The sequence below is a fragment of the Chelonia mydas genome, chromosome 11 (genome assembly GCF_015237465.2).
Source record: "Chelonia mydas isolate rCheMyd1 chromosome 11, rCheMyd1.pri.v2, whole genome shotgun sequence".
NCBI classification, from domain to species: Eukaryota; Metazoa; Chordata; order Testudines; family Cheloniidae; genus Chelonia; species Chelonia mydas.
Window position 1 is genome coordinate 4,298,942 of NC_051251.2, and position 24,251 is coordinate 4,323,192.

Below are 24,251 nucleotides of genomic sequence, written 5' to 3' on the forward strand. Positions count from 1 at the left end.
TTGGATGTGTGTTATCGGGGTCATGTATGTACTTCCTCTAGTAGGGAGGGAGAATGCTGATGTAGTTCTTCCATTACCAACCCTTTGAACCCAACCCCCGGGGGAGGTGCTCACGCTAGTTCAAACTGGATTCACCAGGGACCAATAGACAAGGAAAGGGCTTTTGGACAAATAGCCTGGTTTTAAACTAGCTCAGGGTCTTCTTCCCGATCCAACAATTGGACAAGAACCATGATCCATGGAGCGCTCCTCCAACTATTAGCGTAGGGTTGGAAAGACTGGACCTACTGAGCCCCCCATAAGACTGGGGCTTGCTCTGAGCTGAAGCTGTGATAGAATCAGAGAAGTGCAGGACTGGAAGGGACCTCGAGAAGTCTTCTAGTCCAGTCCCCTGCTGAACATATAACCACAAGGAATCCCCCCCGGGGTAGGGGTCTGAAGGACTGCTCCTGCCAGAATCCATGCCAGGGTTGGGGTTAACTCTGGTTAGCTCATTAGCATGTGTGTAAGTTCTTTTATTGTTTTAAGATGTTTCCTGTCTAATGCTTTTCCCATAAGAATAAAGTAGGCTTGCATAGGAAGTGCTGTGTGGGAACCAATAACCATAGCAATCACACTTGTTAACCAGCTCTGAAGAGAAAGCAAACAGGTGTCCTTGGGCATTTGGGCTTTGCTAGGAATAACACAACGAAGGCAGGGAACTGTGCAGACAGGCAGTGCTGGGGTGCTGGAAGCATGAACGGGTGTTCGTGCTGGGCCACTGAGGGGAAATACAGGTGGTTGTCCTTAGCTGTGACCAAGACAATCTCAGCTTCTGCCCTGTTCTCTTCCTTCCCCAGCCTCCTCTATTTTTCCTGTATTTCTTTCTTCCTTCCTTTGGGTCTGTATTTCCTTCCCTGGAACTCCCATCCCTCCTAGCCTTCACACCTCCTTTCCTCCCCAGTCTGTCTGCTACAATGATCACTGAACAAATGCTGCCATTTAAAATTCCACCCGCCCACTTTGGAGTTAACCTCTCAGTGAAAGCTGGGGTGGCAGGAGGACTCACTCTGCTCAGAGCTATCGTTTCAGGCCCTCAACAGCCTCCCTGCTTTGGGTTACACGTGGCTCATACATGGAAGATCTTCTTTGCAACTAGGCGGGCCAAAGACTTATCTTTATTCAAAATGAGAGCATAACTGGTATAAGCCATGAGCACTGAATAAATGCAGTGGGCAGGCTGGCTAACGTATCGCTCTGTTCTCACCCTATACAAATGGGACCAATAATAATAATAAATGGCCACTGTCTCCTTGCTGCCCGTTGCGTCATGTTTACGGGCCAGTATTTGTGTGTGATGCACCAGGCACACACACGTGTTCTATGAACGGATGGGGAAAAAAAGATGACACTTTTCTGGCATCCCATTTAATTTATTCCAACTTTACGCAGTTCAGCTTTTCCAAAAGAGAAAGAAAAAAGCATCATGATTTCTAAACAAACCAAAAGGTACAAACTGCAGACGAGATCAGATGCTCCCGAGGTTTATGTGAAAAGCAGAACCACCCCCCCTTTGATGTTAACAGAAATCAGGTAGCACCGATTTTTACAATGACTAGGTTTTGCACGAGTGCGCATGTGCGCGCACGCACACACACACACACAACATACACAAGAGATGACTCCTGCCCCACCCTTTTTAATCTCCTTCATACTTCATCTCACAGATGGGTGAGCTGGGGGTTTAATTTCAGAGAGCAGCGCCCATGCTGTTTCCATGTGAAATTTTGATCCCTTCCAGAATTTATTTTCTATTCATATTAACAACGCTAAACCTTGGTGTGATTTCGCCCCCCCCTTGATGCTTCTTTTGTCCATTACAGCTCAGCATCTGCATTTAAGAAGAGTCTGCAGTTGTTATTGGTAACTAAGATCATCTTTGTGTGTGTGTGTTCAAGTGTAGGTGATATTTACCAACTGAAGGCACCGGTAACTAACTACAAACTAGATCACAAGAAAGTACATTAAATGGAGCAGCAAATATTCACAGAGCAAGAGAACAAATGTTAAGCCTGGTCTCACGTCCTACCCCAGGATGGTGTTCTTGGATTTACCAAGTACGGTTTCAGTTCAACTACTATACAGCAAGGAAGTGGACAGAAAGCCTAAGCCCAGAGGTGTGTTACATGGTTCGGCACAGTGAAGGTCAGGTCACACGCCCTCCTTTCATTTCAGCTGGTCACAATTTTGTGCAGCTTTAACCCCTCTCCCAGTTCTATGGCAGCACATGATGCACACAAGATAACGCAGCAGCTCCTCAAAATGACTCAGATGCATCAGTGGATGGTGGCTCTTTTACACCTTAGGCTGCTTCCCCACTGAGCTGCTGCACGTTTCCCCATGAGCAGACATCCTGCCACCTGAAGGCTCTTCCAAAGCACTTGTCCATCTTCAACATGCCTGTCCGGCAGAGCCATTGTTGGCTCCAAACTCCCCCTGGACAGTCCACGTGCTTTGCCCTATCTTTTAAATCCCATTCCTTTCCTTTCAACTAATCACCACCTTAGAAATGAACCAACTTCCACATGCGAGCTGCTGTACAAGTTACTCAGAGGAGTTCGACACAAGGAAGCGGTGGAGATGTCTGATCTTCCTCTTTGAATATATATTTTTTAAAATCCAACGATTACTCTAAGTGTAAGACCTAGTAATTGTCCTGCAAATGTCACAGGTATGAAAAGAAAAGCTCATGGCTTATTCTCAGCTTGTGTGTGTTTCATACAGAAACAAATCAATGTGTAAAGTAACGGTAGAGAGACATCATCTGTTCCTGGGAACTGATCTTCCAGTGCAACATCACCAACAGTTCCTGGAATTGTGTTTATTAAATCTATGAGAGAGACAGAGAGAGAGACAGACAGAGTGTGAGCGTGTGTGTGCGCGCGTGCGTGCGCACGCAGGGAAGGGAGTGTGGAGGGGCTTTCCAAAGCACTCTATATATACTGCACTTTACTTACAAAAGGTGTGTGCTGAATGGCTGATGCTCCCGGCAACATATGAGGGACGTTGGCAGCCACTTGGAAGTGTGGGTTTTAGATGGGTTTTTGCTATTTAGAAAAAGAGGGAGAGAGAGAGAGAGAGAGAGACAGACACTCCCTGGATTGTTACCCTAAATCTGCAAAAGCCCTCCTCTCTCTGCAATTTAATTCTTGCTCCTTCAATTGAAAAAACGTAGGGCCCGATCCTGTGAAATACTGAGCACCTGCAATTAAATTAAATTGCAGGTGGTCAGCGTCTCTCAGGATCACGCCCTTAATTACCACCTTACCAGTAAGGCTCCTATCCACAAGAAGTGAGATTGCCCAGGAGATTGCAGGACTGGATCGTTAAGATTTAGGTTATAATTCAGGGCCTGGTCCCAAGAGATACTGAGAACTATCCACTCTCAGGGAAGTCTATGAGAACTGAAAGTGCTCAGCATCTCTGGGGAGGTTGCCTCAAGTGCAATGCATGGGGCTGGCTGTAGTCTCAATTCCTTTCTCTCTCCATTGCCTCCCTGGAGGAGGGTGATGGGAGCTGCACACTGGCGTGATCCAGCTGGGAATTCCCCTCCTTTCCTACCCCACCACCACAACCCGCTTCATGACAAACCGAAAGAGCAGCTTGGCAATAGGGACAGGTTGACAGGACTCGAGCAGGAGGTGATGCGTATTATTTACATTCTTTGGTCTTGGGGGGGCAAAGATTTTCATTCATGTTGTTTTGAGCATTATCACTTAGGCTCTTTGGAGACACCCGGGGAGCTCAGGACTCTACATTCAACACGGCTGCTTGGTTTTCACCTGGGCCTCCCGCGTAAGCCGTGTTTCCCTTGCACTACGCTATCGCTTTGCAGTGGCGGGGCTAAGTGGGCCGCGGGGGACTCTGGAAGCACGTGGATGCCTAGTACACTGCCATAGGGCAGAGCTGACAGAAGACAAAGCTTTGTCTCTCATTGACTTTACACGAAAGACCAAAGAAAAGCAATTTCTGCTCCTTCCCCCCTTGCAACCCACCCTGCACCCCGGTCCTTCCCCAGCAGGCTGAAGGCAAGAGAAGAGGGCCACAGGCAATGCACAAAGCCAGTCTTTTCCAGGACATAAATAGACTTGCTGAAACCCATGTAAAATCCAGCACCGGGGCCAGGCTGAGCTGTCTCCAGTGAGCAGGAACGCATCCATCTACTGCGTGCGCAGGGCATATGCTCCCTGCTCCTCCTGTTCATGGGCCGTGTAGAAGAGGTGGCACTCAGGGTCTCCGCGGATGGTAGGCGCTCCCTGGATCACTTTCCCAGTGATGGGGTTCACACACCAGCACTCTCCTCGCTGACCATTCACAGACATCTTGCACTGGGGTGGGGGGAGAGGGAGAGATGGACATGGTTACTGGGTGGAAAAGACACTGAACAGCAAATAGCTTCAGAGCCCACATGTCGGAGAACTGGCCTCCAGCTGAAGAATGAAATCAGAAGCCTGGTAAGAAACGGATACAGACTCCTTCGCTTCTTACACTAATACTAATTAACACTGAGGTTTGCAGCCTGGATCCCGACTCCTCCCAGTGAGGAGAAGCTTGGAACCAATCTGACACATTGACCCATGACAGAGCTGCTACAGGCCAGGGGCATGCTTGGAGATGGGAGTGTTTTGTTCAGGCCCATCTCTGTCTTTACTATAATATCTTTCCTTCTGAAAGAGCCCAAGATGCTTTGGGCCTGAACACACACACACATACTGCAACGCAACCACCTCGGGGATGGAGAACGGCAGCCAGCACACTGCACACTGGTGAATAAGCACTGGCCAAGGGCACCAAGCAAACCCTGCTCTTACTAAAAGGAGCGTGAGATCTTTAGCGTCTACACAGGGCAGACAGGGCAAAACATCCCTGTCTGGATCCTTTCTCAGTGTGAGCCACTGCCACCCACATCCCCCTGAGACTTCTGGAGGGCCAAGCAGTAGGGTGACACCCTGCAAAGGAACACTCCCTCTCCTGGCTGCAACAGCTTAGTGCCAATTCTCCTGCAGCAGTGAGTAGCACCCTGTGGGGCCCGATGCCCTTAGCAGCTGCACTAGGCCTCATGGGGAGCTTATCGCCCCAGCGTCTTAGTGCAGAAGAGGGAATATTTCTCTGCTCCTGCAACTCTCTGGCTCCCTGCCCCTGCCTGGAGAGGGCCCTGGGCAGCAGGCCCAGGCCCAGGCCCTGCCCTGCATGGCAGCACCCCTGCAGCACCAGGCGCCTATGGTGACCGGCGCGGTCAATACATACGGCAGAGGTTCAGTCTGAAAGACTTGGAGCCTGTGTACACTTTAAAGTTGAACCGGAGCCACTTTCTGCAGCTGGACTGAGGGACAAAACACGAGCCATTCAGGAAAACAAAGGGAGTCCCTCATGCGAGGCCCCTTCCAGGCACCCCGGTCCTGAGTGCTGGGACACAGGAGGGACTGGAACTGCTTTTGTTGGCAATTAGGTTTCCAGACTCAGGGCAGCAAACAAAAAGGAGCCGACCCCAGGGCACTTGGCTCTGGAAACACAGATGGAAGGAAAGTGCAAGGTGACCTTGGACTGCTGGGCCAGATGGAACCCAAGGACAGCCATGAGCAGTGCTGCAGGCTCGGGGATGAAAAGCTCCCAGCGAGAGCTAAAGTCTCCCAGACAAGCTCTGCAATAGCAGTAACAACAACATGCTGTCCTTCCCCACCAAAGATCTCAAAGCACTTAACAAACAAGAATTAAGAGAGCCTTTTGTTGTCCCCGGGAGTTAGGTCTACTGTACTGATGGGGAAACTGAGGCCCAGAGAGAGGTAGGGACTTACCCAGGGCCACATAGCTCATCTGTGGCAGATCCAGGATTGGAACTTAAGTGTCCTCAGACCAGGCCTAATCACAAGACTAACCCTTCGCCATTGAAAGGGCACGGGCTGGGGTTTTGTGCCTACTCTTTGGGTGGTATTGCGCATGCCCTCCTCACCACACAGCAGCAAGAGGGCTTATGGGCATTTACAGTGAACATCCTGCAGGGACTCAGGGCCCAATCCAGCAGCCCTTACTCTCATGATAGGACCCTTCCTGGAGTCCACGGGGCTGCAATGTTCAGATGAGGAAGGGCTGCCCAGGTAGGTGTTAGGATAACATGGAGTGCGATTGAAAACTGCACTCCAACCAATCTCTGCTTTCACTGAAGTCGATGGAACTGCACTAGGAGCTATGTTAGGCCAATGCTGAGTGCAGATGAAAAATCGCACCCTTAGGCCTTGTTAAAATGCCCATGGTGATAGACAGCACATGCAGAAGCTTCGTTAATTATCCTCCCCTTTCTATATTGTGCCCTCCCTTTTCGGAAGGTACAGCGCTCACACTGCCCCCACCCTTCCCATCTCCAGCCAGTCCCCAGGTGTGTCAGTGGGAGATGCATTCAGTCAGGAAATAGGAAGAATAGGTTACTTGGGCCAGTCCTTTGTTCAGATGATGGGAAAGTTCCAAGCAGGGCCGGGGGCCATGAGCCTGGGGTATCATCACCCTTTTGCCTCCGAGAGCAGGCTCAGAGGCCCACAGCTCAGCTGAGGACCTTTCTACAGGTTGCTCCGGCACCCACTGACACCAAGAGCAAAGCCCCCATTGACTTTACTGAGGTAGGATCAGACCTAATTAGGGCTCCGTCCTGCAAGGAGCGGAGAGTCTCCAACCAGGGCTGAGTGCTCTCAACTCCCATTAAAAATCAATGACAGCAGGATCAGCCCAGATTGGACCAGAAGCGAAACCTTCCCCAGCGGGCTGGTCCCCTGGCAGCTCCCAGCACAGGGGAGGCCAGAATGCAGCAGCTGGCCTGTCTCACAGTTCTCTCTTCACTAGGGAGTTCTGGGGAAGGATTCACTGCTATTTCCAGTATCTAGCTGTTTGTCCTTTAGTGCAAAGACCCCCCGCCATTTCTCAGGCATGGTCTCCTCTCAGAAATCCACTTTAGAGAGGCTTTTTCTTCCCAATGCAAGTGAAACCTGTACTGCATAGGGCTTATTCCAGGCTAGATTCCTTCAGACAGATAATCCGTTTCAGGGGAATTAGCCAGGTCGATGGGGTGTGGTCATTCCAAGATAATTACAGCCCTGGAAATCCAGCTGGGCCATGTGCCGCTTCATAGCCCCAAGGGCAAGGAGTTGAGATTACCTCAGAGCCACCACACCCTTCTGTCATGCTCATATCCACAGTGGTCAGTCCAGACCCCAGCTCAGCAAGGGAGTGCCTAAGGGAAAGTGAATGATCAAGCACTGGGACATGTCTCCTTAAGGCATCTCCTAGGTACTGATAATACAGGGGCCACTGAGGGAATGGCATGCACATCCAGGTGCAGTCCAAAGTCCTATATGATCTGGATCCTGACTGCATGAGAGACACCGCTCTTCCCAATGCGCCATCATGGCAGTTGAGATTAGATGGGATGCTCTCTCAGTTGCCAACTTTCCCGCAGTAAATAAGCCTCCCGACTTTCAGAATAAGCCGAAAATCAAGTTAATCCTATTTCAAAACAAGGCCAAAACAAGCCAATCTCCAACGCTCTATGTGACTAGATCCCCCCGGCATGCAGTCTGGGACTGTGGTGGGCCCGCTGGGCACCCCTGACTCTCTCTCTCCCCACATTGCCCCTGCTTGCCGGGAGCCAATCCAAAAAAAAAGAAAGAAGCAACAAGCTACAAGCCAAAAACAAGCCAACAAGCAACTCACAAGCCTATTAAGCCAAAAACAAGCCCAATTTCACCATTTTTTTCATGGGTTTGCCATGTCTGGACGCTCTCCCGAACAGTGGCTAGATTTGACCTTCTGGGGACAAGGCATTCTCTACAGAGGGTGTCTGGCTATGGAATTTGCTTTGCCTGTTGGTATGACAGTGCTGACAGTTTATTGACCTACAGGCTAGGGTGTAAAGCTCACTTGTTCACTTCAGTTTTTGGCAGGGATTGGAGGGAAGATTGTTCTGTTATTCTAGTTACAAAGAAGATATTGCATGGATAGGAAGGAGTAGAGAGAAAAACAACAGATATGATGAGGAGGTGGAAGGATAGATTGATGAGTGGCAGTGTGGCCTAGTAGCTAGAAGAGTGGACTGGGATTTAAGAGACTAGGGTTCTAATCCTAGCTATGCCACTGGCCTGCTGAGTGACCTCAGACAACTCACTTTACTGCTCTGTGCCTCAGTTTCCCCACCTGTAAAATGGGGATAATGATATTGACCTCCTTTGTAAAGTGCTTTGAGATCTGCTGATAAAAAGTGTTATAAAAGATCTCGGTATTACAGAGAGATTAAGAGAATCTTATCTGCCCAGCTAGTGAGACACTGAGGAAGAGGAATTATTTGGGGTGATACACATGGGTAATGGAACAAAATAACGAAAGGAAAATATAAACTGAATGACAGGATATGCTTCTTATCAATGAGGTCTAAGGAAAGAAATGGAAACCTCTCTGGGAATTTTAAAACTAGACTGCGTGCTGGTTACACTCCCCAACTACCAAGTCAACAACACTGCTTTTCCCTATCTTCGGGTTGTCTACTGCCACCTATCACCATAGCCCATAATCCCCCAACACTGTGCTGGGAGGCAACACCTGTTCCTTCCTGTGGAGACCTTTCACCTGAGCCCGCTAGCTTATGGCTAGCTTACAAGATCACGGAAATCCCGTTAGGGGGGAGGGGTTGGGGCAGGCTGGTGGCACGAAGTTCACACTGGTCTCCTGCTGACAGATGAATGGCAGGCCCAAAGTCAAGAGGTTGGTTTTCAAAGTAGCAGACTTTTATCCTAGGACAACATTCAAATGAAACGGTCTGGGTTACACCACACAACAGATGCAGCTATTTTGTCTAGTGGATGGTGCTTGACTACTAGTCGTCCGCACTCCTGCCTGACCTGTTCCCTGGTTCTTCCTTCATATTATAATTATTAGCATATATACAGATTCCGCTCTCTTTGCTCAGCCCCACAAAATAAATACATTGCAATATCCCAGCACTTGATCAAATGCTTATGTAATAAAACATCTCTAAATCTCTTCCTGTCCTAACCCTTGTCCTCCTGCTATCTATCTCCTCTTTGTTCATTATCCCTTTATTTGCTATTACGTCATGTCTCCTTGGGACAACCCCGTGAAATGCTTTAAGTGGGCACTAGCAGGTGACTAACAAGGCAGAATAAAGCTAGCCATTGGGGATCTGATGGCCTGGGGGGTGTGAAGTAGCAGTGAGGGTTCAGGCCACTCCATTCGTGTTACAAAGGACAGGGAGACACACGCATGCAGTGATGTTGTAGCTGTTTTGGTCCCAGGATATTAGTGAGACAAGGTAAATTTAGATTAAAGGAGGAGATGTGGGCATTTAACATGGATTACTCCACTGCACCGAATGCCCCCTCTCAAGAGCACCCAATGTTGGTGGAGAGAGCCTGTTCTTGATCCCTGTTGATAAATGCTTCTCTGAAGCCTGTAGTAAGAATTTGGCTGCATGGAGAACTGGCCTTTATAACAGTTTCCCATACCCAGATTGATTTACCTTCTAAAGGACTGCACTGATCGATGGTCAATTGCATTCACTTTGACAGCTATGCATGCCAGGGGTTCGCAGAGAAAGAGGCAGTTAGAAAATTATTTTTTTAATATTCCTTTTGCAGTAGCACCCAAATGGTAGCATGTGTTTTCCAAATACAGAAGACGACACATTCCCATCCCAATCAGCTCTCTGTGGAACCAGAGACTAAACATTGCTGAGGCTAACATGCACTGCCCTCTATTGAATGGACTCAGAACTGCTCAGCTGTGTGTCAGAAGCCCTATACTGATAAAATCTAATGGAACTCATATGCTAGGGACTCATCCTTCTGGAGCATGGTAGATGCAAGTTCTATCCCCTGCTGCTTTTGTGAAGCTCCACATGGCCATGGTGTACTGCACAGTAACAGTCACGATACTCCTAAGTGACTATGGATCCAGTACAGTATTCAGGGTGGGGAGGGGAAAAATGTGCATTTTTATCAGTTTTGATAGTTATTAACATTCAATTCCACATTGTTGTTTTTTTTAAAGTGTATAAACTTCCATTTTTGCACTAGCAGAAATTTTAAAATCCCCTGCTATACTAATTATCTATTAACCGCGTAATGATGGCAGAAGTCAAGATTCATAAGCAATTCAGAAACAGTCATATCTCAGGTAGCATAATCATTTCTTAACCTTTTGTTTTTAAGCACCACCGAGCAGACTGTGCTGCAAAACACGCGCAATGATTCTATGTATCCCACTGCACTGGCACTGATGGAATTACAATGCATGTTTAGGCCCCACCTCTTCAGCTGGGACCCCAATGCGTGTTTATTCACAATGCAGTACATGTACCCAGGAGCAAAAAGATAATGGGCCTCAGAGTTGCCACAGCTCCCCTACAGAGGGAGGGCATGCAGAGTGATTCATAACCCCGCTGCATGGCACAGCTGGACTCAGGTCTAGCTCTTCAGTCGCAAAGCCAAAGGGAACCGATACCCATTTTGTCAGAAGTCCTACTCCCCGTCAGGTGTTGAAAAGCACGGCACAGTGTCTGCCGCTACCTTTGCTGACTGCTGCACACCACCATGCCTGGAAGTCTTGTAATGCAGCCTTCAATTTTATTATTGCCAAAGAGGCTGCGTTTGTGGTTAAAGCACTGTATCTAAAACACCCAGACACCATAAAGCCACAGGTTCAAGACATGGAAGGGCCAGCTCAGTCCTCCCTCTTTCTGAGGCTTATTCACGGAGTCTGGTGCTGTGTGCAGGAAAGGGCTGTCTGTCTGTTCTGCCTGCACATTAAAGATCCCAGAACACTTCTGGTAAAAGTTGAGGTTTTTCCTGGTGTCCTTGGCCAATGTTTTCTTTCCCTGTGCAGCAGTGCGAGAACACTGGGTGCTGGGCTCCCCATCAAAGGTGCTGTATGTATGTAGGTTATGAAGGGCTTTGGGATGAAAGCTGCTGTATAAATGCTAAAAGCAGAGGGCCTATCAGGCCAAAGTCATCCTTTTCCTGTGTGGCCCACCCACCTTTCTTACTACAACTCACTAGCCAAGGGGTCAAACCCATCTACTGACTTAGCGGACTCTGGGCCCAGTAGATGTCTTCAGAAGGGTGACAGATCTCAGCCATGATCTTCTTGGAAGGATGTACCCCAGGACTCCAATTCAACATCCTTCACAGAATCCTGGTAACTTGGAATCGGCATCACTCTTGTAGTAGAAAACTACTGAACTTTGGCATAAATCCTTATACCCCAAACTTCCTGTCATTCTTTCAGGGTTTCCACAGGCTAGGGCATCTGTAGGGTTGTACAACACACCACAGAGCTGCCCCCCCCCCCCCCCCACAGTTTAGTGGGACCCAATCAGAGCGAAGGGCTGAACGTTTCATTTTTCTCCCATTTTGGGGAGAATGGGAGACTAAAACCCTTCCTCTTTCCTGTGCCAAGTCACAAGTATGTAAGTGTGGAACTCTGCAGTGAAAGAGCCGCACAAACACATGTTTAAGTAATTATCAAACAATCCTGCTATGATTAAGGAGCTAGAGGAATTGATTTATGGGGGAGAGCAAAAGGAGTTAATGCGTGGTGTCTGACAACCTTTACACAAGTGTGGGAAGGGCTTGTAAGAGAGAGTAATGATTGGACACCCAAAGTTATAAACCAAAGGGTCTGGGATGAGAAGAAAGAGAAAGTTAAGGCTCAATATCCGGAGAAACTTTCAAGCAGCGAGAGCTAGAAGGCTGTGGGATAATCTCCTAAAGGAAGGGGTGGAAGCCCTTAGAGTAGCCTGCACAGAGCACTAGGGAATAATCCCGCACTGGCCCCTGGGGAAAGATTACCTGTGACCAGCTAGGGCTCTTCTGGCTCATATAAATGCCAAGTAAAATGACAGTTAATGTCCCTAGCTCCTGTCTAGACCTGTGGCCTGGCTTCTGGGGTTATGATGAAGCATTGCATGCTAGGACCCACGTTCTCCGAGGGCAGCACCTACGTACACAAGTTGAGGGCTGGTGTGAGCTGCCATTTTGTTCGCCCACATCCTCCAATGGAGGAATGGCTGAACAATGACCTCAAAGCAACACCGAACGGTCAAACCCCAAGCGAAGGCGCACGCTTGCGGAGACATGCGCACAGGGTAGCCCAGCCGCTCTCCGCACTTGCCTGTTTGAGATTGTAAAAGCCTCGCTTGTCACAGTTGGGGATGTGCAAGGAGTAGAGGTGCTCCAACGGGCCACGCTCATCTGGCAGACGCATGGTGGAGATACGTTCCAAGACCTGATCCAATTCCTGCTGGCAGGGGGTCTGAAAAAAGGCCAAGAAAGCGAGGAAAAAAAAAATTAAAATCAGGGAAACAGCAGGTTTCAGCCAAAACAAAAGAGAGGACAAATCCTTTCCCCTTTCTCTGACGTATGCAGGGGAAGGTCAAGGCCCCTGACAGCCACCTAGCAGGAAGAGGTATTGTTTCACTATTCTCACTCAGCACAGCCTTCAGGTTGCTCTCAACAAGCAAAGAGAAAAAAAAAAATCCCTTCAGAAGCACTTGGAGCATTTACCAGCACAGCTAATTTTTCCTATAAGGGGCCCTCTGTCAAGGTTGTTCGACCTTCGAAGAGGGTCCCTCAAACATTATGACACATTGGCAAGTTGCCCAGAGACCCTGGCACTATATTAGCATATGTACTAACATACAGCAATCAAGCCTTCATACACAATCATTTTAACATCAGCTTTACTTGTATTTCCCCTGATAGATTAACAGAAACTGCCTGTGAGTTGAATTCACTAGCAATAAAATACCCACAGCAACAGCTCTGTCTTTAAGCCAATTTTACTGGGGGGAGGTTTGGGGGGGAGGGCTTCACATTGACAGAAGGCACAGCTCTTTACGAACACTACTGCAGCAGGCTGGGATTTTCAGTGGAATTTAAGGAAGTTAAATGCCTAACTCCTATTAAATTTCAATAGGATTTAGGGGCCTAACACTCTTGGACACCTTTAACAATTCCAGCCTTAGGCCTCTATTAGGTAGAATTAAAAAGATTGCGCTGCCCAAGGTAATCCAGACTGAATCTATGGGGTGGATCTCAATGCAGTCTCCTGCAATTTTATGGAACTCAGTGGGATAAAATCTGGGAAAACACCGTAACAGAGAAATCGTAGACTGGAGGCCAAATGTTCAAAAAGAGCACCAGCAATATATTCTGGGATGTCCAGGGAGCCGGATGGAACGAGGACGGGCCAAAAACGTTCCACTGGCATAGGCGGGAATATTTCCCATGCTACAAAAAAACAGCAGTTTGAGCATCGGCCTGCTAAACCCAGGGTTGCGAGTTCAATCCTTGAGGGGGCCATTTAGGGATCTGGGGCAAAAATTGGGGATTGGTCCTGCTTTGAGCAGGGGGTTGGACTAGATGACCTCCTGAGGTCCCTTCCAACCCTGAGATTCTATGATTCTATGAACAAAATGTCTGTGAGTTGCATCACAGCATAGAAATAAAAACACTATGTGCACCTAACAGCTACAGAAATTGACTTTTTTTTTTTGGAAGTTGTGTATACACTCAATATTGCGGCTGCTGAAGTAAGTGGTTATATGGTACAACTAAATTTTTTATCTTGTTGTCAATATAATATCCAGGTGAGCCTATGTGAAAGCAGAATCATAGAATCATAGAATATCAGGGTTGGAAGGGACCTCAGGAGGTCATCTAGTCCAACCCCCTGCTCAAAGCAGGACCAATCCCCAATTAAATCATCCCAGCCAGGGCTTTGTCAAGCCTGATTTTTTCAAGAAGATTTTTGATAGTCAAAAGTCCCAATCCCTGTACTTATTTTATTTAAATATATATATTTTAGGATTTAGGCCCTGTGTTATATTGTTCATTTTCAAGGAAAATAACAAACCTCTAGTTAGTGATGTTAGTTTAGCTAGCTGTGCTGTAATCGTTTATCTTTGGGTAATTTTCCCTCTGATATTCACCCCTTCTTGTCGACGGCTGAGAATAGGCCACTTCCACCTTCACTGAATTGGCCTCGCTAGGGACCCCCCACTTGGTAAGGCAACTCCCATATTTTCCTGTGCTGTAATATATATACTGTTTGCTCTATTTTTCACGCCATGCATCTGATGAAGTGGGTTTTAGCCCACAAAAGCTTATGCCCAAATAAACTGGTTAGTCTCTAAGGTGCCACCGGGACTCCTTGTTGTTTCATCTTTGGAATGTTACTCAGTAAAAAGAAACCTGTAACTGCTAGTTCTGTGTGTGTAGAGCTGTCTTATGGGAAAGATTCAAACTTGATTCCTAAGAGGAGCGAAGAAAGTGAACCCTATTTTTTCATATTGAGAGTGTTCCTATAGAAAGTCCAGCTGTTGTGTCTTACAGGGATATGAATTCATGGTCTGTGCAGACACCTTAAGTCAGCCAGAGGAGTTCTGTAGCACAGAAGGGTAAGTAACTCGATTTACCTCCCATCTATGTAGGTTACATGGCACTGGAGGAGAATCACATCCGACTGTATTTCTTTTAAGATGCTCCAGTGATTCTTCCCTATGGCCTCCTCCCTCTTTGGGTTTTGGGTAGTTCCAAGGCCCATTATACAAGGAATGTCTGACTGCACAATTTCCCACAGCCCCTACTAATCAGCTACCTTTTCCCATTACTTGGCACAGCCTACAACTTGCTGCCACCCTTTCCCTTTTTTACCTCCCCTTCGATTTGGAAAATGCAAGGCCACCTGTGAGGAGCGAGCTCCCCAGGCCCCTCACACACTCCCAGAGCACAAACGCTTTGGAGCGAGTCTTAAAATCATTTTAATACTCTACTTTGCCAGTCTGTGTCAAAAACTTTCAGGGACTCAAACTTTGCTTGGCACAAGGCCAGGCAGAGCAGGCAGAAGCCAATTAGATCAGTGTTTCTAGCAATTATAAACAGACAGAGTAGAAGGAAAGCCCCTTGTAACATGGCTGCTCCAGGGTGATCCAAAAGATGTGAGCACAGGAGTGGCCTGTGTTGCCTCAACTCAGCAAACCGGAGAAGATCAAAACCTGAATTAGAAAAGTCAGCGCAGGAGGGACCAGAGACTGCCTGGGATTCTCACTTCTGCTGGGTGAACTAAACCAGTAAGTGAGTTGACTGATATCCAGGATCATTAAGGGGCCAATCCTCTTTCCTGTGCCCAGCCAGCATACCCAGTTTGGGGCAGGGGAACTTGCTGAGGATCAGGGGGTTGAAAGATTCTGCACTCTCCAGCCTCAGGGCTATGGTACACACACACATACACAGGGACAAACCCTGCCATGGGGGTGGGAGATTAATAAAGAATCTGCATATTAGTCAATCTGCTGGCTTTGTCTTCCCTCCTCCTTAAGACCATCTATTCCTCAAGCTCCCTGCAGGGCAGTGGAAAGAGTCCCAGGGGATCTGCGCTTCCCAGTGCACAGGGGGTGTATAAAAAACTGCCCCCGTTCCACCAGGCTCAGAGCCTCTCCAACGCCCCTGTGGTGAGCAGGATTTACCCCCCACAAAGAATGTGTGTCGCTCGCACAGTGTAGGCAGCGCAAGTCAGGGTTTGAGTAGTAAGAGAGGGAGCATTCACGGACCTTACAAGGAGTAGGGATGTTTTCATCATCCTTCCCCCTGCACCCCAAACAAAGGGCCCGATTCCAGGCTCTACTGCAGTCCCTTTGCGGCCTCTGAGCCACCATAAAGAGGACACAAAACTGGCATAACTGGCTAATATCGCCAGCACCAGGGCAGGGAAAGGGTGTAAAAAAATAAATAAATAAAACAAATAAAGCCCTGTAGAGAGGTGCGCTGAAGGAGTCTCCTAGGCCAGGTGAGGGGGACTGGATGGTGCTTTGCGGTTGGAACTGTTCTAGTTTACACTCTAGGCCATGCTGGCGCCCAGACACCGAGACGGAAAGGCAGCAGTAAGTCACCTTTGCCCCCCTCCAGGAGTTGTGCATTCTGTGCTGCACCCCTCAACCTCACCCGGGTCTGGATTTAAACAAACATTCTCCTGTAGTGCTAGATGCCCAAACCCAATGCCCTTAGTCTACTACTGGGGGGGCCAGTCAAGTCTCCGCACTGCAGCTGTTAGATTGACCCTGGCAGTTGAATATTTTTAATAAAATCTTCAATTCTGCAGGAATCAGCCGTTTAAGCCCCTGCTTGGCAGGGATTTTAAACCCCTTCTCTCGGTGTGTTTATGCCACACCCACCACTGTAGTGTCTAAGCACCACTGACAAGTAACAAAGCCATGCACATTGCAGCAGGGTTTTCTGCCATACACAAGTCGAAAGCTATGTCTAGACTAGACACCTTACAGCGACACAGCTGTACCAATGCGGCTGCACCACTGTAAGGTGTCCCGTGTAGCCGCTCTATGCTGACAGGAGAGAGCGCTCCCACTAGCATAATTATATCAACCCCAATGAGCGGCAGGACAGCGTCTCCCGGCGACATAGCACTGTCCACACTGGCGCTTCTGGGATTTTTTCCACGGCCCTGAGTGACGTACGTTTTACAGACAGAAGTGGTAGTGTAGTGTGAATCAGGGTCTCTGGCAACAAAGCCTGTTGGGCTGATAAACCACGAGTGACAGGTGACAGACCGAATCCCTTTGCCCTGCTTCTCCTGTTTTGCGTTGATTTCCTTTTGAGAAGATGACAACTCGCCCAATGGTAAGCTTGCTCTATGCTCCCTCAAGCGCCCCACAATTTACATAGCCAGCCAACAAGGTGCATGGTGGATTAGAAAAGATTTTCATGACAATACTGTACAGAAGCTATGCCTAAATTGTCCACTAGAGGGATGAAGTGGCCACTTATCGAGATCCTTAGGGACACATCCCCACACATGGGAAAAGGGACTAGGGAGGAATCCTCTCCTGCCAGGCTGCAGAAGATAGGCAGAGCTGTTTATCAGAGGCTACTTCAGCCAACCCTATACATTCCATTCAAGCCAGCAAAATGTGGGATGGAGGACTGATGAATCCATACAGCTGCAGATTCATAGGCTCATCCTCCCTCCCCTGGCCCACTCCTATCTGCCTTCTATGCCAGTGCAGGTATACACTCCCTACAGGACTTCCCTGAGCCCAGATCCAGTGCCTTGCACAGAATCATTGTACTGGCTCTTCTAAGGCCATGGACACTGGGGACAGGACTTTTACCAAATGTAGCAGGTTACAGTGCTCTTCCTCCATCATTTAGAAATTGCCGTCTGCAGACATAAGGAGGACCGTGGCCTGTTGGGATCTGTGGTCTCCGTGGGGCATGCCTCTGCAGGGAAGATGACCGCCCACTGCCCACTTCATAGACTGCCATCAGTGCTGTAGTATTTATTTATTATTTTGCATATGCAATCTGGTCAAGCCAAGCTACAGCACTCTTATCCACCACGTTCAAAGCACGAAGGCCTCCAGGAAGTTGAGTCATTTTGCTGTCCTCAACAGTATGCGTCACGATTTATGGCTGCCCACACTGACATAGTGGACTGTCTCTAACACACCAGTGAAATTCTGCTGCAGCACAAATTCCATGCCCTGTACGAAACCGGTTCAGAAGGCTCCATTGCCTTTGTGGTCAATCAAACCCGGATTGACGTTAAGTGGGGTCCGAGACAAGATAATTAGTTGTCACTTTCTCTGCAGACCATGAAGCTCGCCACGTGTCCTCTACCATAAATCCCTCACCCAGTAAACGTATTCACATTGGGTGCTGCGAGGGCAGACAACCATGTGGTGGGCTACAGTGGTCTTCAGTGAACTGAAGTGAACCTGTACTGTACAAGGATTAATCAAAAATTCCCACAGGGATGTTCGCTGGAGTCGTCTAGAGAAAAGGGTGTGGAGACACCACTGTCACCTACTGCTGTTTAGTAGGAACAGGTCCTGTTCCTACAAAGGTGGATGCTCTGCGTCTCTTTTAGTACTTTGCTGCATAACCCTGTAGGTACAAGGAAAGCAAGGCCTTCTCACTAGCACACAAAGTTCATCATTTGTGTGTTTGAGCCCAGTTTCAGGCCAAAACAAATGTTTGCTTCATTTGTTTGCCCTTTTTAAAAAATGCTTGTTGCAAATACGACTGACATTTTCCCCTGGGAGTCTGCAGCTGGAACTAGGATAATGATGATTCTCTCCCAGCCCCCCCGCATAAACACACAGGTTTTGCCAACTGACCCTCATGGACGATGGCCGTAATTTCTTCAACTCTTCATGGTTGTGGTGGTGCTTGACGACTTTGCCCATCTGTCTCTGCTGTTCATTCACTTTCTCTCGCATAACAGCAAGCTCCTTCATGCCAGGCTTCATGGGCTTTCTCCCGCCACCTCCACTCACCACCCCGGGGGTGCCATCCACATAATTCCCCGTAAGGACTTCTTCAGGCTCATCATCACCATTGTCTGCGTAAGACAGAAGGAAGGAAAAGAAAAATTCCAATCATTCACACAATTCCTTCCTTGATTGTTTCAAGGCTGGCACATTACCAAACCACAAATGTTTAATGCAAAATTTAAAATCACATTAGCCCTTTAATCTGGAAAGTAAGGATGGCTCCTTTCATTAGCGTGTAATTACCTCTCTAAAAGATAGTTTAGAGCAGAGGGGGAAATCATTTTTGAGATATTCTTTCTGGTTTTATTTGCCCTTCTAAATTACTTACTTAGGCATGTACTTTTCCCATCAGAAGTCCAGTTGGGTTTAGGGTGCCAATTACATTTTAGCTTCAAAGTTTAAAACTGAAGCGATTAGTAACGATACTTTGGTTCTATCTATCATCACCCAGTGTATCTACAGGAATACTTACTCCATATGTGTTAAAGTAAACATTCAAGACTGTTCTCTGAAACAGCCGGCACTGTTTTATTATTGCCATAATTTTTTGGTAGAACCTGCCATTTCAATGATACTTCTTGACAGGTCCAACTTCAACCAAATATGCTACATTTGGCTACTTCTCTCGACTCCAGCACAAGTGCAGGTGCTCTGGGCTAAACATGCCACTGTTTTCAGCTTCAAGACCTAAAATATAATTTAGCATCATCAGACTCAAGCAACAGGAAAACTCAAGGTTACAGTTGGGCTTACTCCAAAACTCTGCACACCTTTTGTTTCTCCTACAACAGAATGTGTAACATTGCGATCAATCTATTGCCACCTAGGTCATGGTTGTCACTCTGCTGCAAACCACAGGCATTATGCGGTAGCAATGGGTTCTCCAGCTTGCTTCAAAAGCACAAGCCCTGACAACTCTCACTTCTAAAAGAGAACCTTCACTAGCTGTTGGCAGTACAGTGCCGAGGAGACACAGAGGAGCAGTTCAGTTGACAGTACTGGAATGCACACACATGAACCAGTCATTACAACAGTCTAATATTTGGTAGATTTTTCTCCATTCTTTAGGAGCCTGGAGCTCATATTAGCTACCACTGTGACAAAAGCTAGGCCTTATTCATCTCTCAAAAGAGACATGCGTACAGTATCTTTCAACATGTAAAGAACCAAATGTAGGACTCCAGCCTTTAAAACCTACAACATGTCAACGAATACCAGTAACTAAATCTGAAATAATCTGGGATTCGTGTTTACAGTTTGATGTAATTTCACTTTAAGCAATCCAGCACTTTGGATGTCAGCAATGGACACAAAGTGAAGTAACGTTAGAACTGTGTGTCATGGAATATAGATGCATGGGCCATACCACAGTTCACAAAACAGTCCTAATTTTATGGTTCTGTCCTGCTTCCTAGGAGACTAAGCTTGTAAAACATTTACATATTTCTACAACATGATGTTACGTCAGGACATAAGTGTGCTCTCAAGACACAGAGAGAAAATACTTAAGGCTCTCCATGTCATCTTAGGAGCTGGGCAAGGATTACTTTCCAATAAGAATCTTAATTGTTTACATATCACAGTCTCCAATTTAATTAGAAACAGATGATGGTGTGGGGGGACGATGGCAAATTAAATTGCCTTTAAAATGAATAGAATTAAAAAACAAATATTGTGCCAAGCCCCAGCTTTCTGAAAGTCATTTGAGGATTTTAGCCTTTTAGTGTTATAAAGCAGAACTCAAAAACACGACCAAGTTTTACCCATTTCCTAGACATACTCAACTCTAGATGCTGGTAAATTACAATTGAGAATGAGTGGTGTGCCTGCCAATAAGGTCAGGATTTACGACCAACAGAGAAAATGAAATGGTGCTATTTCACTCAAGCTTCTCCACGGCTTCGTTCAGAAAAAACCCATGAGTACGAGCTAATGGAAAGCAAGTAAATCTGCAGGGCCAGCCAGTCCTTTCCTGATCAACTCCTGTTGCTTCCTGCTTCTCACTGAAATATATATATATATAAATTTGCCCAAGTAAGCATTGTTCTAGTAAAACAAGGCCAGATGGTAAACATCTTGTCAGCTAGTTCATTCACAAAATCTGCTTCTGATATTTTCATACCATTTTCCCCCCAAAGCTAACAAATATAAAACCAAAGAAAACATTGGATGTGAGCACAGACGCTGGAGATGGGAGAGAATGGTTTTGGAAACAATGTGATCATAAGAGTTAAACTGCAGCAGGAGCCAGAAATCTCCAGCTGGTAGAGACTGCATCCCTTCCTTTCTGACGCAGATCTGTCCATGGTGATCCTTGCTTTCATCACCTTTGGACTGGCCTCCTAAAACATGCCCTACCTGGGGCTGATTGCAAGGGCTACGTGCAAGCTGTAGCAATTTTTCTTAGGGCAGGGCTGCAGACTCTGTACGGCTCCATGTCCAGTTCCAGTTCTTCTTGTCAAAGTCTTGTAAGTGGGCTGTGGCATGACAATGCAGCTGACAGACGTTAGAATAAAGCTCTTATGAGGTGGGGACCTGCAGCTGGGTAATAGGGGGGGAGGAAGGATCACCATCATCAAAGTTCAGATCTTGATTCTTTCAGAGCATCATGTGTGACATATTTCTTTGCATAGGTTGTTCCTCAATAGGGGAGGTGACAAAGTGGCCAGCCTGTTTTCTTCCATTCCCTAGATCAGTGGTTCTAAAACTATATTTGGTAGACCCCAGTGATCCATGGAGTATTTGCTGGTGGCCTCCGAAGAGCTGGCTGGACATATCGAACTGACTTTCCTTGTTTCCAGCTGCTGCGCTGCGTTAAAATCAGCTACAAGGACTTCCGCTCTACAATGAGCGAAGAAATAAGAGCTAAATGAGGAAGCAGAGAAGACGGCCCATGCTTGGAAAGCAATGCGAGTCCTTTAATACTTGTAATGTGTTCAAGCTGTGTGTGTGTATGTGCGTGGGGCAGACTGGCCTGGATGAGGATTACATTTGACAGAATCCATTTCAAAGAGAAAGCAGGCATCCCTAGTGCAGGAATCAGTATGCAGCAGCAAAAGCTAAGAGAGAAAAAGGACTCAAGGCTGGAAGAGCACACAGAAGACTGAGCTAAATAGTGACTTTTTACAGCCAAATGTTTTTTTAATGTTGCCTGAGAGAAGCGATTCCTTTTGAAAACCACTATGAATCTATCCAGAACCAAGTATGGCACCCATTGACCCTGAGGTATTGGGTGGGGCAAGCACTGGTTTGCCTTTGTGATACATCTCTAATCCATTTGTCATATACCCTTCTGCCAACCAATTTCAATGCACACTAAATATATCTACTAAAAAAGCAGTGCTAAGATTCAAAACTATTATGTTTTATAGTTCTTCATTTTTCATATGGCATGTGGAAAACATCTCCTGTTCTCTTTTGGACCAAAAGGTAGAGTGTTTCACACAGGGCGGGGTCACTTGTGGTAGAAGTCAAAGCAGATAGCAGAAGTGCTACCTAATATGCATTGATGGGGAGTCCATGGAATACCTCCGGGCGCGCCAAGAAAATGAGTTCTCACAACTTTCTCTATAGAAAATTCCCATTAGCTTCAATAAGGTTAAGGTTAAGATTTGGCTGCAATTAAAGCCCATTTAAAAAGTACATCAGCTAATGTCTGTAATGCATTGCACAGTCTGACCAAAACTTCCAAAAGCGGGCACCAATTTCCATTGCTTCTGTCTTTGGGAGGCCAATTCGTGCTCTCTAGGGGGCTCAGGTAGAACACCTATATCACATTGAGGCCCTCAGAATCAGTCTCACTATAACAAAAACCGTTATTATGACAACGAGGATGAATTGTATCAGCTCCCGAACACATCTGAATTGCAGGTTGGACTTCTCCCAATAGCATTCCTTTAGGGCAACAGCTCCAACCTGAACCACGAGCTGCATGGGCAGCATGCAATGTGTTCCTGTCCTTCCTTTGAGCACCATTCTGTGTCTATTTGTTTTTCTTTAGCAACAGCTCACATGCACTGTGACAAATTCAACGACTTGTCTATCTCACATGTTTACAGAATGCCTAAGTGCTGATGTAGGCCCCAGTCCTGCAATGAACTCCACTCACATGGACCCCAGCACTCACCCAGAGACCCTTTAACTTCAGTGGAGTTCTGCACTTGCACAGGGAGCCGCTTACAGTGAACTCACTGGAGGATCAGGGCCTTAGAGGCCCAAAAGTACACATTATTTTCTCTCTTGAATAATGGCACTCTGCTTGCTACAGCAAATTTCATCTGAGGACATCAAAACATTTTACAATTAATTAACTAGGCCTCACAACACCCCTGAGAGAGAGGTATTGTCCCCATGTTGTACATCAGTAAACTAAGGCACAGAGCGGTTAAGCGTATTGCCCCAAGACAAACAGCAAATCAGTGACAGAGGAAGAGAACCCAGGAGTCCTGAATCCTCATTCCCTGCTCTAATCACTAGACCACACTCCACCCACAAAGACACAAGAGTGTCGTTATAAATATGAAATCAAGTTGGAGCAAAACACCAAAAAAGCCAGTATTCATTAAAGCAAAGCTGTCTTTTTGACACTGTTTTTGAATGAAAGCCATAGGGATGGCTGCAGAAAGATTACACGGAAAAGGGTGGGGAGGGAGCACATAAACATCACACCCACCCGTCCAGCTGTCCCCTGTGACTCTTCTGAAGTCATCTTAGCGTTTTCAGGAGCAACTTGGGCAAAGGTTCCTGTGCAGTGGCTCCAGAGAAAAATTTTGTTCACGTGGAATTCAGATAGCCGAGAAAGAGGTTGGCAGCAGCAGTCATATCAGTGTTCCGATTTCCTTGAAACAGGCGCTTCAAAGAACAAAAGTTCCCATGTGATCTCTCCACCCACACACACACACCCACACAAAATCCCCGGCTTGTTTGCTCACTGACATTGCTCACAAACACAGGGCTTTGGGTTGATGCATGTCACCTTTTATATGCCACCTGGTCTTCTGTGGAAGCACTTTCTTACAGTTCAGCTGCAGAAGCAAGCAGGATTTGTTATATCTCCCTGAACGGGTTACAGCTCAGCATTTACTATCACCCCACAACTACTCACTCCAAAGAAACACGGGGGGATTGACGTGGATGGTGGGAAAGGCCGTAGTGAGAACAGAACCAGCAAGGAGGAGGGCAAGGTGAATGGGGTGGCTGTGAGAGCGAGGGGAAGTTGGGGGGAGTTGTGAGGAAAGGAGAGAATTGGAAGAGGAGAGAGAGAGGATCTGGGTGAACTCCAATGCCCACTGAAGTCAATGGAAGTGTCGCCTTTGCCTTTTTAGTTCTGTTCATTCAGAAAGCAGCCCAGAGGCTTCCTAGCAGGGAAGAACTGGTGTCACCTAGACCACGGTCTCTCATTTGCTGCAGGAAATGTGATAAGGCCCCCTTCCCTTGGGGCCAGATTCTGGAAATGCAAAAGGAGAGAGACTTGCCCCTCTCTCTACATGTTTTTATTGATTAGCCACTCAAACTTTTCCACTGGGGCTCCTCCTCTTGTTCAGTTTCTCCAGCTAGGGTGAGTGAGGCGCTAGGAACTCTACTGGGTTCTCCTACTGTCACACTGTGAGTTAGTGGCTCAGAAAGGGTTGGTTAACTCTCAGATAGTTAATTAACCCCAGTGCCTTGGACACATTCCAGTGTGTTCAATTTTATTTTCCCTACCTAAAATTTCTTGGCAGTTTTAACTGGATACAGTATTCTCCCTTCCTGTCCTAAAGTATCATGCAGTGTTGCTGTGTGATGGTGCCATGTGCCACCTGAGGCTACTGCTGTAATTTCATCTCGCATCCTCTGCTGGGTGCTGATTTTCACATAGTCACCACCT

At 47.1% G+C, this 24,251-nt stretch overlaps 1 protein-coding gene across 1 annotated transcript in view; it reads right to left on the bottom strand.

Moving 5' to 3' along the window:
- Positions 1 to 1,396: 1,396 nt before the first annotated feature.
- The window catches only part of IGFBP2 (insulin like growth factor binding protein 2), a 99,314-nt gene continuing 76,459 nt past the window's right edge, over positions 1,397 to 24,251 (bottom strand). The window contains exons 2-4 of the mRNA XM_037912709.2: positions 18,230 to 18,453; positions 12,208 to 12,348; positions 1,397 to 4,367 (exon numbers count right to left, since the gene is read on the bottom strand). Coding sequence (XP_037768637.1) covers positions 4,200 to 4,367; positions 12,208 to 12,348; positions 18,230 to 18,361 — 441 coding nt within the window. The 5' untranslated portion in view covers positions 18,362 to 18,453 and the 3' untranslated portion in view covers positions 1,397 to 4,199. The remainder of the gene's footprint in view (positions 4,368 to 12,207; positions 12,349 to 18,229; positions 18,454 to 24,251) is intronic.